Raw genomic sequence first — 14,157 nt, 5'->3', positions numbered from 1 at the left:
TGCTTGAGCTTCAGTCCTAAGTTTCTGAAGATGAAATTCTTTCTAAGTCTAATAGTGAAATTCTTCCTTATATAAGCAAACTTTGGGAAATCCACATTTAATCTCAACGGTGTCTAGAGTGACCAGTCTATTTGCCTTCATCTGATGTTGAAATCTCCCTCCACCTACTCAAGAAATAAACAAGTGTCATGTCCTTCCCTTTATAATCCTATGAGAGCAGCACTACTTTCTAAACACTGAGCATGGTACATGATCAATACATTTTAATGTATTTCATGTATAATGTTCAATGCTGTATCTGTCTTCTTGTGTTAGTTTTACTACTGCAAATCCTTTGTAAGTAAATTCTAATACAGTATCTATGATCTTCAAGTAAATAAGCATACTATGAAAATTGCTTTAGTATATTTTTGAAAAGCTCATGACTTGCCACTCTTTATCATAACTTGCTACAGAATTTCCACTTGTTTATACAATAAAGTCTATAGTTATCATTAAGGGAGGTTCCCCATATCATATCAGCTTAGTAGGGTTTGTCTATTATATTGACTAAAATATCTGGAGAAAGTTCTGCATGTGCCTGCTCTTGATGCAGGATAAAATACATACAAGATAATGGGAAAAAAGTATAACATGTAGCTACACATAAGAGAAAAGTTTGCTGAGATGACTTAGTAAATGCAGTCACTACACCATAGGTTTGGGGCAGTGCAAGAAAATTCTACACTCACTAATTTGAAATCTTTATTTTCTAGGTAGGTTCCAGAGTCTTTAAATGCAGTCACTACACCATAGGTTTGGGGCAGTGCAAGAAAATTCTACACTCACTAATAAGAAATTTTCAAAATCTAGGTAAGTCCCAGAGCCAATTAGCCCATATCTAAGTAAGTATACTGTATATCATATGCAAGGAAAACTTAGTGAGAACTCAAAATAAGATGTATGTATCGTATTTATTTACTTGTAAAAAAAAATTGGTTGATTACAATCATTTCGGAGTGTTAAACTGTTTACACATACCTTTCGCTATCATATTAATTTGATTAAAAAAAAAGAAATATTGTACAAGCATTTTCAATGGTATCAAAAAGTGCTTCCAATGCAGTTATAAAGAATGTTACTGACTCAAACTACACACCTGGTCAAAATTATGTGGATCCTTTTTATAGTCAAACACTTTTACTCATAAAATAATGAAACTGGTATTCTAACGGCAAATTCCCTGGGAAATGTGAAACTTACATAAGTTGCAGATTTTCGAAGCTTACAAGCCAAGAAGATATGAAAGTAACATAAAACAATGATTTACTGAAAACTTGGCCCCATATACTTAGATTTCAAAACCAGGTTCATGGGAGATGTAGATACTATGGCAAAATGTCCATCCCAAAGCTTTGGCCCCTTTATTGCTCAACTGAATTTCAAGATCCTGCTTTGGTGACTGTACAATGAAGACTAAAAATTTATAATGATGTCACATGTGTGCATACATGAGATACAAAGACATTGAGCAAATTATTGCAGCTTCATGAAAAGTATTAACAGAGTATGATATTGTTGCCAAAGATGGCAGCTACATACTCACTTCTACAACATTTACATCCAGACTGGGAACAACATTCAGACTCAAAAGAGCAGAGATATCCGACCTTGTGGCATTATCTCTACAGCCACAAGAAGGAAATACTTTCCTTCAAAATAATTACTTTACATAAAGTGCTCTACAAAAACCAGATGAAAACAAACCTAAAGAAATCCAATATATAAGATGAATTATATGGGAGGGTATTGATTGAGAGGGTGAAGGCATGTACAGAGCATCAGATTGGAGAAGAGCAGTCTGGTTTCAGAAGTGGTAGAGGATGTGTGGATCAGGTGTTTGCTTTGAAGAATGTATGTGAGAAATACTTAGAAAAGCAAATGGATTTGTATGTGGAATTTATGGATCTGGAGAAGGCATTTGATAGAGTTGATAGAGATGCTCTGTGGAAGGTATTAAGAATATATGGTGTGGGAGGCAAGTTGTTAGAAGCAGTGAAAAGTTTTTATCGAGGATGTAAGGCATGTGTACGTGTAGGAAGAGAGGAAAGTGATTGGTTCTCAGTGAATGTAGGTTTGCGGCAGGGGTGTGTGATGTCTCCATGGTTGTTTAATTTGTTTATGGATGGAGTTGTTAGGGAGGTGAATGCAAGAGTTTGGGAAAGAGGGGCAAGTATGAAGTCTGTTGTGGATGAGAGAGCTTGGGAAGTGAGTCAGTTGTTGTTCGCTGATGATACAGCACTGGTGGCTGATTCATGTGAGAAACTGCATAAGCTGGTGACTGAGTTTGGTAAAGTGTGTGAAAGAAGAAAGTTAAGAGTAAATGTGAATAAGAGCAAGGTTATTAGGTACAGTAGGGTTGAGGGTCAAGTCAATTGGGAGGTAAGTTTGAATGTAGAAAAACTGGAGGAAGTAAAGTGTTTTAGATAGCTGGGAGTGGATCTGGCAGCGGATGGAACCATGGAAGCGGAAGTAAATCATAGGGTGGGGGAGGGGGCGAAAATCTTGGAAGCCTTGAAGAATGTGTGGAAGTCGAGAACATTATCTCAGAAAGCTAAAATGGGTATGTTTGAAGGAATAGTGGTTCCAACAATGTTGTATGGTTGCGAGGCGTGGGCTATGGATAGAGTTGTGCGCAGGAGGGTGGATGTGCTGGAAATGAGATGTTTGAGGACAATGTGTGGTGTGAGGTGGTTTGATCGAGTAAGTAATGTAAGGGTAAGAGAGATGCGTGGAAATAAAAAGAGCGTGGTTGAGAGAGCAGAAGAGGGTGTTTTGAAATGGTTTGGGCACATGGAGAGAATGAGTGAGGAAAGATTGACCAAGAGGATATATGTGTCAGAGGTGGAGGGAACGAGGAGAAGTGGGAGACCAAATTGGAGGTGGAAAGATGGAGTGAAAAAGATTTTGTGTGATCGGGGCCTGAACATGCAGGAGGGTGAAAGTAGGGCAAGGAATAGAGTGAATTGGATCAATGTGGTATACCGGGCTTGACGTGCTGTCAGTGGATTGAATCAGGGCATGTGAAGCATCTGGGGTAAACCATGGAAAGTTGTGTGGGGCCTGGATGTGGAAAGGGAGCTGTGGTTTCGGGCATTATTGCATGACAGCAAGAGACTGAGTGTGAACGAATGGGGCCTTTGTTGTCTTTTCCTAGTGCTACCTCGAACACATGAGGGGGAGGGGGATGGTATTCCATGTGTGGCGAGGTGGTGATGGGAATAAATAAAGGCAGACAGTGTGAATTGTGTGCATGGGTATATATATGTACGTGTCTGTGTGTGTATATATATGTGTACATTGAGATGTACAGGTATGTATATTTGCATGTGTGGACGTGTATGTATATACATTGTGTATGGGGGTGGGTTGGGCCATTTCTTTCATCTGTTTCCTTGCGCTACCTCGCAAACGCGGGAGACAGCGACAAAAAAAAAAAAAGATGAACGTACAATCACAAGCATTTCAACCCTTGTGCTATGCTTAGTGCAACAGCTAGAGCCCATAAACACTACTGAGTGACAGGCCTAAACTAGCGTGGTCCATTTGCACTCTGGGATTGTTTCTTTCATCAAGTGCCGAGTCGTATATTTTAGTTGGTTCTACAACACAATAAAATCATGTGAATGATGGACAACAATTATCTTAGGTTCACATTCTTCATAATGTAACTGCAAATGCTTTTTTCATACTGACAGAATGGAGAAAGTACTATTATCCACACATTAAAAAAAAAACTTAATCCTTAATGGACACAGTCATATCAAGATTACAGTTTTGTCTTATTGACAAGCATTCTTAAAGCATCAATAATACAAATTATCAACATATTTAGTTAAACATAGCTCTCCCATTGGATATACAGGACAATTTCACATATTAATCAAAAAAATTTTCTTTCACTCAATTGTTGCATTTACTTCCTGACATATTTCCTACCTTCTGACTGTACCTGTAAGATCTGTAACAAGTGAACATGTCTCTTCAAGTTAATCAAAACTGATCCTCCAAACTTATTAAGGAAGGAAAACTGGAAACATGTGATGCCACAAAAAAGGCACACTGTAAGGCACTTCTAGAAAAAAGTAAATGCTTCAATTGCAAATCCTTATACTGATCTTATTTTTAAAGTTCATCACTGTATTATGATTCGAAAATCGTTGGACATATCAACTATACAAATACATTACGAAAAGACTGTAGTTAGATTGCACCACACTCCTCAACTTTAACAGAATACCTGTGAACATTGATTGCTGCAGCCTTCTTGGCAACATCTAGCCCATCCACTACTTTACCAAATACTAGGCTATAAGAGAACTTCTTAAAATCCCTGTCCCCACACCATATCATAAACTGTGAGCCAATCATGCCCCGTCCCTTGTCACTAGTGCCAACGCCCTTGAATCTAACCATGCCAACCTCGTCCTTTAGTGGGCAGAGATCAGCTTCAAAGGTACTCTTATCGAAAGCTGAGTATCCTCCAGTACCATCATCATTCTCCACATCCCCACCCGCAAGAAAGCCTTCCACACTTTTAAAAAAATGTGTCCCTTTATATCCATACCCACTCCTGCCAGTGCAAAGGGCTATAAAATTCTCACACATTCTCGGTGCTTTATCCGGGCGAAGCTCAAATATAATACGACCTGCTGTTACTTCATTAATAGATAAAACCATCCAGCAGTGAGGAAATTTCCCAGTCCTATCTAATGGTATGATAGGCTTGCTTATTGGTAACTTTGGGGGATTCTCAGGAGGAGGTGTGGGTTTAGCTGGCTTTTTTGCAGCATCAACATAAGAGACTGGTTCTTTCTTATCTGTTAATGACTCTAATTCATCTTTCCCATTTTCTGAAGAGTCAGAGGCAAGCAGAGAAAGATTGGACAACCCTAGTGACAAAGCTGAAGACACAGAATTCGATCCTGTAGCAGTAGCCCCTACAGATATAGCAGCAATGCCATCGTTGGCACCTAACAATGACCCCATTTCTATTGCCTCTGTCATTTGTAAAATGTGCTCTACGTTTACATTATTCATTTCATGGCTTTTTAATTCATGTAATTTACCTATTTCATGGCTCTTCAATTCATTCAATTTACTATGAGTGAGACCTAGGCTGTGACCAAGGCTATCTTCAAGAATATTTGTGGACGTTACTGAAGGGGTCATGTTGGATTGCAAGGGGTTGGAAGCAGAAAGGGGAGGTTGCTGGCTAGGGCTAAGTGGACTAATTGGACTAACCGCACTTAATTGCAGCATTCTGGTTGATAGGAGGTCAGACAGCATGTAGAGGAGTAGTACATTGGCATTATTTCCATATAAGGCATGCTCCTCTAAAGATGAAGTCATGGCAAAGGCTTCTTCATTTCTAAATCCTAAGGAGGATAACACCCCATCCAGTGCAGACTGTTTCAACTTTATGACGATTGCATCTGTTGCATTGTTGATAGCCGTTATAGCTGCACAATGATTGAACTGCGAAGCGATTATTGAACTGTAATAATGGACCTGAAATAAAAACATGCAATTAATATAATTATTACTATAAGTGCCAAAATGAAGATAATCTAGCATGAATCAACACTGTTTGTATCTCACAAATGCAGCCAACCCTTTTACTTAATTCATCAGTTCATTGTATCACTTACATCAAAAGCATTAATAAAGAGCAGACACTGTAACTGGCAACATAACTGGCAAATATATTCAATAATTATTACCATTTGTTACAATTATTAATATACTTCTAATGGAAAATACCAGCATAAAGACATTACAAACATCATGGAGGGGCACAATGTATTGATAGAAAAGTGCATATAACTGTGTTAGTTTTAAGAGGTAATGCTAAAGAAAACTGCAAAAGGGCCGCAAGCTTAATGATACGAATGAAAAGCACTGGTTGCCTGGGAGTGGACAAGGATTTGTTCAAGTATATGAAAAACATGAAATTGGAAAAAGCCTTCAAAAGTTGTAAAAAAAAAAAAGAAAGAAAAAAAGTCAGAATTTGTCTATGCTGGCTCCACAATTTTCATATTCCTTTTAGATTATATTACATATATCTAAATATATTTTTATCATCTATGTTACATCACTGAATTCCAAGAACAACAATAATAAGGCAAGAAGCCCTCCTTTCTGTTCTTAATGATCGGGAAAAATAAATCAACACTTTAAAGAGTAAATGACAAATGTCTCATCATCCAAAAATTATTTTTTTCTATTACACTTAGTCGCTGTCTCCAGCGTTAGAGAGGTAGTGCAAGGAAACAGACAAAAAAATGGCCCAACCCACCCACATACACATGTATATACATAAATGCCCAAACAGACGAAAAAATGGCCCAACCCACCCACATACACATGTATATACATAAATGCCCACACACACATATACATACCTAAACATTTCAACATATACATACATATACACACACAGACATATACAGATGTACATATTCATACTTGCTGCCTTCATCCATTCCTGTCGCCACCCTGCCACACATGAAATGGCACCCCCATCCCCCCGCACACACGCGAGGTAGCGCTAGGAAAAGACAACAAATGCCACATTCATTCACACTCAGTCTCTAGCTGTCATATATAATGCACTGAAACCACAGCTCCCTTTCCACATCCAGGCCCCACAAAACTTTCCATGGTTTACCCCAGACGCTTCACATGCCCTGGTTCAATCCATTGACAGCACATTGACCTCAGTATACCACATCGTTCCAATTCACTCTATTCCTTGAACGCCTTGCACCCTCCTGCATGTTCAGGCCCTGATCGCTCAAAATCTTTTCCACTCCATCCTTCCACCTCCAATTTGGTCTCCCACTTCTCCTCGTTCCCTCCACCTCTGACACATATATCCTCTTTGTCAATCTTTCCTCACTCATTCTCTCCATGTAGCCACACCATTTCAAAACTCTCTTCTGTTCTCTCAACCTCACTCTTTTTATTACCACACATCTCTCTTACCCTTTCATTACTTACTCAATCAGACTACCTCACACCACATATTGTCCACAAACATCTCATTTCCAACACATCCACCCTCCTTCGCACGACCCTATCTATAGCCCATGCCTCGCAACCATATAACATTGTTGGAACCACAATTCCTTCAAACATACACAATTTTGCTTTCCGAGATAATGTTCTCACCTTCCACACATTTTTCAACGCTCCCAGAACCTTCGCCCCCTTCCCCACCCTCTGACTCACTTCCGCTTCCATGGTTCCATCCACTGCCAAATCCACTCCAAGACATTTAACACACTTCATTTCCTCCAGTTTTTCTCCATTCAAACTTAGCTCCCAATTGACTTGAACCTCAACCCTACTGTACCTAATAACCTTGCTCTTATTCACATTTACTCTCAGCTTTCTTCTTTCACACACTTTACCAAACTCAGTCACCAGCTTCTGCAGTTTCTAACCTGAATCAGCCACCAGTGCTGTATCATCAGCGAACAACAGCTGACTCACTTTCCAAGCCCTCTCATCCACAACAGACTGCATACTTGCCCCTCTCTTCAAAACTCTTGCATTCACCTGCCTAACAACCCCATCCATAAACAAATAAACCATGGAGACATCACGCACCCCTGCCACAAACAGACATTCACTGGGAACCAATCACTTTCCTCTCTTCCTACTCGTACACACGCCTTACATTCTCGATAAAAACCTTTCACTGCTTCTAGCAACTTGCCTCCCACACCATATATTCTTAATACCTTCCACAAAGCATCTCTATCAACTCTTTCATATGCCTTCTCCAGATCCATAAATGCTACATACAAATCCATTTGCTTTTCTAAGTATTTCTCACATACATTCTTCAAATTGGAGAAAAATGTAGCTTAGACATTGAAGCTTATTGATACAGTGGTTAAATTGATGAGAACTGCTATTGACGTTTGTGTAAATAAATTATACATTTCCTTTTTCCATACCCAGAGGTTGAACCATTATGTGACATTCATTTTTTCATTCATTTCAAGCTAGAAGTTTCAGTTTCCTAAATTGTTTCTTACATTTTTCATATGTATATATATGTATGTGTGTGTGTGTGTATGTGTGCGTGTGTGTGTGTGTGTGTGTGTATATGTATATATATATGTATATCATCCCTGGGGATAGGGGTGAAAGAATACTTCCCACGTATTCCTCGCGTGTCGTAGAAAGCGACTAGAGGGGACGGGAGCGGGAGGCCAGAAATCCTCCCCTCCTTGTATTAACTTTCTAAAATGGGAAACAGAAGAAGGAGTCACGCGGGGAGTGCTCATCCTCCTCGAAGGCTCAGAGTGGGGTGCCTAAATGTGTGTGGATGTAACCAAGATGTGAAAAAAGGAGAGATAGGTAGTATGTTTGAGGAAAGGAACCTGGATGTTTTGGCTCTGAGTGAAACGAAGCTCAAGGGTAAAGGGGAAGAGTGGTTTGGGAATGTCTGGGGAGTAAAGTCAGGGGTTAGTGAGAGGACAAGAGCAAGGGAAGGAGTAGCAATACTCCTGAAACAGGAGTTGTGGGAGTATGTGATACAATGTAAGAAAGTAAATTCTCGATTAATATGGGTAAAACTGAAAGTTGATGGAGAGAGGTGGGTGATTATTGGTGCATATGCACCTGGGCATGAGAAGAAAGATCAAGAGAGCCAAGTGTTTTGGGAGCAGCTGAATGAGTGTATTAGTGGTTTTGATGCACGAGACCGGGTTATAGTGATGGGTGATTTGAATGCAAAGGTGAGTAATGTGGCAGTTGAGGGAATAATTGGTATACATGGGGTGTTCAGTGTTGTAAATGGAAATGGTGAAGAGCTTGTAGATTTATGTGCTGAAAAAGGACTGATGATTGGGAATACCTGGTTTAAAAAGCGAGATATAAATAAGTATACTTATGTAAGTAGGAGAGATGGCCAGAGAGCGTTATTGGATTACGTGTTAATTGACAGGCGTGCGAAAGAGAGACTTTTGGATGTTAATGTGCTGAGAGGTGCAACTGGAGGGATGTCTGATCATTATCTTGTGGAGGCTAAGGTGAAGATTTGTATGGGTTTTCAGAAAAGAAGAGTGAATGTTGGGGTGAAGAGGGTGGTGAGAGTAAGTGAGCTTGGGAAGGAGACTTGCGTGAGGAAGTACCAGGAGAGACTGAGTACAGAATGGAAAAAGGTGAGAACAATGGAAGTAAGGGGAGTGGGGGAGGAATGGGATGTATTTAGGGAATCAGTGATGGATTGCGCAAAAGATGCTTGTGGCATGAGAAGAGTGGGAGGTGGGTTGATTAGAAAGGGTAGTGAGTGGTGGGATGAAGAAGTAAGAGTATTAGTGAAAGAGAAGAGAGAGGCATTTGGACGATTTTTGCATGGAAAAAATGCAATTGAGTGGGAGATGTATAAAAGAAAGAGACAGGAGGTCAAGAGAAAGGTGCAAGAGGTGAAAAAAAGGGCAAATGAGAGTTGGGGTGAGAGAGTATCATTAAATTTTAGGGAGAATAAAAAGATGTTCTGGAAGGAGGTAAATAAAGTGCGTAAGACAAGGGAGCAAATGGGAACCTCAGTGAAGGGCGCAAATGGGGAGGTGATAACAAGTAGTGGTGATGTGAGAAGGAGATGGAGTGAGTATTTTGAAGGTTTGTTGAATGTGTTTGATGATAGAGTGGCAGATATAGGGTGTTTTGGTCGAGGTGGTGTGCAAAGTGAGAGGGTTAGGGAAAATGATTTGGTAAACAGAGAAGAGGTAGTGAAAGCTTTGCAGAAGATGAAAGCCGGCAAGGCAGCAGGTTTGGATGGTATTGCAGTGGAATTTATTAAAAAAGGGGGTGACTGTATTGTTGACTAGTTGGTAAGGTTATTTAATGTATGTATGACTCATGGTGAGGTGCCTGAGGATTGGCGGAATGCGTGCATAGTGCCATTGTACAAAGGCAAAGGGGATAAGAGTGAGTGCTCAAATTACAGAGGTATAAGTTTGTTGAGTATTCCTGGTAAATTATATGGGAGGGTATTGATTGAGAGGGTGAAGGCATATACAGAGCATCAGATTGGGGAAGAGCAGTGTGGTTTCAGAAGTGGTAGAGGATGTGTGGATCAGGTGTTTGCTTTGAAGAATGTATGTGAGAAATACTTAGAAAAGCAAATGGATTTGTATGTAGCATTTATGGATCTGGAGAAGGCATATGATAGAGTTGATAGAGATGCTCTGTGGAAGGTATTAAGAATATATGGTGTGGGAGGAAAGTTGTTAGAAGCAGTGAAAAGTTTTTATCGAGGATGTAAGGCATGTGTACGTGTAGGAAGAGAGTAGAGTGATTGGTTCTCGGTGAATGTAGGTTTGCGGCAGGGGTGTGTGATGTCTCCATGGTTGTTTAATTTGTTTATGGATGGGGTTGTTAGGGAGGTAAATGCAAGAGTTTTGGAAAGAGGGGCAAGTATGAAGTCTGTTGGGGATGAGAGAGCTTGGGAAGTGAGTCAGTTGTTGTTCGCTGATGATACAGCGCTGGTGGCTGATTCATGTGAGAAACTGCAGAAGCTGGTGACTGAGTTTGGTAAAGTGTGTGGAAGAAGAAAGTTAAGAGTAAATGTGAATAAGAGCAAGGTTATTAGGTACAGTAGGGTTGAGGGTCAAGTCAATTGGGAGGTGAGTTTGAATGGAGAAAAACTGGAGGAAGTGAAGTGTTTTAGATATCTGGGAGTGGATCTGGCAGCGGATGGAACCATGGAAGCGGAAGTGGATCATAGGGTGGGGGAGGGGGCGAAAATTCTGGGGGCCTTGAAAAATGTGTGGAAGTCGAGAACATTATCTCGGAAAGCAAAAATGGGTATGTTTGAAGGAATAGTGGTTCCAACAATGTTGTATGGTTGCGAGGCGTGGGCTATGGATAGAGTTGTGCGCAGGAGGATGGATGTGCTGGAAATGAGATGTTTGAGGACAATGTGTGGTGTGAGGTGGTTTGATCGAGTGAGTAACGTAAGGGTAAGAGAGATGTGTGGAAATAAAAAGAGCGTGGTTGAGAGAGCAGAAGAGGGTGTTTTGAAGTGGTTTGGGCACATGGAGAGAATGAGTGAGGAAAGATTGACCAAGAGGATATATGTGTCGGAGGAGGAGGGAACGAGGAGAAGAGGGAGACCAAATTGGAGGTGGAGAGATGGAGTGAAAAAGATTTTGTGTGATCGGGGCCTGAACATGCAGGAGGGTGAAAGGAGGGCAAGGAATAGAGTGAATTGGAGCGATGTGGTATACCGGGCTTGACGTGCTGTCAGTGGATTGAATCAAGGCATGTGAAGCGTCTGGGGTAAACCATGGAAAGCTGTGTAGGTATGTATATTTGCGTGTGTGGACGTATGTATATACATGTGTATGGGGGGGGGTTGGGCCATTTCTTTCGTCTGTTTCCTTGCGCTACCTCGCAAACGCGGGAGACAGCGACAAAGTATAATAAATAATATATAAAAATAATATTCTTCAAAGCAAACACCTGATCCACATGTCCTCTACCACTTCTGAAACCGCACTGCTCTTCCCCAATCTGATGCTCTATACATGCTTTCACCCTCTCAATCAATACCCTCCCATATAATTTCCCATGAATACTCAACAAACTTATACCGCTATAATCTGAGCACTCACTCTTATCCCCTTTGCCTTTGTAAAATGGCACTATGCAAGCATTCCGCCAATCCTCAGGCACCTCAACATGAGTCATACATACATTAACCATCCTTACCAACCATTCAACAACAAAGTCACCCCATTTTTTAATAAATTCCACTGCAATACCATTCAAACCCGCTGCCTTGCCGGCTTTCATCTTCCGCAAAGCTTTTACTACCTCTTCTCTGTTTACTAAATCATTAACCCTAACCCCCTCACTTCGCACACCACTTCGACCAAAACACCCTATATCTGCCACTCTATCATCAAACACATTCAACAAACCTTCAAAATACTCTCTCAATCTCCTTCCCATATCACTACTACTTGTTATTACCTCCCCATTAGTCCCCTTCAATGATGTTCCCATTTGTTCCCTTGTCTTGCACACTTTATTCACCTCCTTCCAAAACATCTTTTTATTCCCCCTAAAATTTAATGATACTCTCTCACCCCAACTCTCATTTGCCCTCTTTTTTACCTCTTGCACCTTTCTCTTGACCTCCTGCCTCTTCCTTTTATACATCTCCCAGTCATTTGCACTATTTCCCTGCAAAAATCATCCAAACGCCTCTCTTTTCTCTTTCACTAAAAATCTTGCTTCTTCATCCCACCACTCACTACCCTTTCTAGTCTGCCCACCTCCCATGCTTCTCATGCCACAAGCATCATTTGCACAAGCTATCACTGCTTCCCTAAATACATCCCATTCCTCCCCCACTCCCCTTACACCCTTTGCTCTCACCTTTTTCCATTCTGCACTCAGTCTCTCCTGGTACTTCCTCACGCAAGTCTCCTTCCCAATCTCACTTACTCTCACCACTCTCTTCACCCCAACACTCTCTCTTCTTTTCTGAAAACCTCTACAAATCTTCACCTTCCCCTCCACAAGATAATGACCAGACATCCCTCCAGGTGCATCTCTCAGCACATTAACATCCAAAAGTCTCTCTTTCACTCGCCTATCAGTTAATACGTAATCCAATAACACTCTCTGGCCATCTCTTCTACTTATATACGTATACTTATATATATCTCTCTTTTTAAACCAGGTATTCCCAATCACCAATCCTTTTTCAACACACAAATCTACAAGCTCTTCACCATTTCCATTTACAATACTGAAGACCTCATGTACACCAATTATTCCCTCAACTGCCACATTACTCACCTTTGCATTCAAATCACCCATCACTATAATCTGGTCTCATGCATCAAAACTACTAACACACTCACTCAGCTGCTCTCAAAACACTTGCCTCTCATGATCTTTCTTCTCATGCCCAGGTGCATATGCACCAATAATCACCCATCTCTCTCCATCCACTTTCAGTTTTACCCATATCAATCTAGAGTTTACTTTCTTACACTCTATCACATACTCCCACAACTCCCGTTTCAGGAGTAGTGCTACTCCTTCCCTTGCTCTTGTCTTCTCACCAACCCCTGACTTTACTCCCAAAACATTCCCAAACCACTCTTCCCCTTTATCCTTGAGCTTTGTTTCACTCAGAGCCAAAGCATCCAGGTTCCTTTCCTGAAACATACCACCTCTTTCTTTTTTCTCATCTTGGGTACATCCACACAAATTCAGACACCCCAATCTGAGTCTTCGAGGAGGATAAGCACTCTCTGAGTGACTCCTTCTTCTGTTTCCTCTTTTAGAAAGTTAAAATACATGGAAGGGAGGGTTTCTAGCCCCTCGCTCCCATCCCCTTTAATCGCCTTCTAAGACACGTATATATATTTTTTATACATAATCGCTGCTTCCCACATCAGCAAGGTAGCGCCATGAAACAGATGAAGAATGGCCTATTCCACTCATATACACATAAACACCCACATATGCACATATACATATCAACATAAACATACATATACGCAGACATTACATACATACACATGTACATATTCATACTTGCTAGCCCTTATTCAGTCCTGTCACTGCCCTGCCCCACAGGAAAACAGCATCACTATCTACTTTCAGTTTAACCCATATCAGTCTAGAATTTACTTCCTTACACTCTATTGCACAGTTCCACAACTCCTGCTTCAGGAGTAGTGCTATTCCTTCCTTAGCTCTTGTCCTCTTACCAACCCCTGACTTCACTCCCAAGACTTTTCCAAACCATTCTTCCCCCTTTCCCTTGAGCTTCGTTTCACTCAGAGGAAGAACATTTAGGTTTCTTTCCTCAAACATACTACCTACCTCTCCTTTCTTTTCATCAGACATCCTAATCTGAACTTTCAGGAGGATGAACACTCCCTGCCTGGCTCCTTCCGTTTCTTGTTTTAGAAACTGACAATAAAAGAGGGGAAGGGTTTCCAGCCTGCTTTAGATGCCTTCTATGACACCCGAGGGAAATGGAGGTAGGATTCTTTCTCCCCTGTCTCAGAGATAATCAATATGAATTATCATTTAATTATACTTGATCACTGTTTCCCGCATTAGAGAGGT

At 40.8% G+C, this 14,157-nt stretch overlaps 1 protein-coding gene across 4 annotated transcripts in view; it reads right to left on the bottom strand.

Moving 5' to 3' along the window:
- Positions 1-934: 934 nt before the first annotated feature.
- The window catches only part of LOC139761673 (uncharacterized), a 73,852-nt gene continuing 60,629 nt past the window's right edge, over positions 935-14,157 (bottom strand). For all 4 annotated transcript variants that reach the window (XM_071685997.1, XM_071685999.1, XM_071685996.1 and 1 more), the window contains exon 5: positions 935-5,550. In XM_071685997.1, coding sequence (XP_071542098.1) covers positions 4,243-5,550 — 1,308 coding nt within the window. In that variant the 3' untranslated portion in view covers positions 935-4,242. The remainder of the gene's footprint in view (positions 5,551-14,157) is intronic.

The sequence above is a fragment of the Panulirus ornatus genome, chromosome 41 (assembly GCF_036320965.1).
Source record: "Panulirus ornatus isolate Po-2019 chromosome 41, ASM3632096v1, whole genome shotgun sequence".
Taxonomy (NCBI): domain Eukaryota; kingdom Metazoa; phylum Arthropoda; class Malacostraca; order Decapoda; family Palinuridae; genus Panulirus; species Panulirus ornatus.
This window is presented reverse-complemented; position numbering and strand designations above follow the sequence as displayed.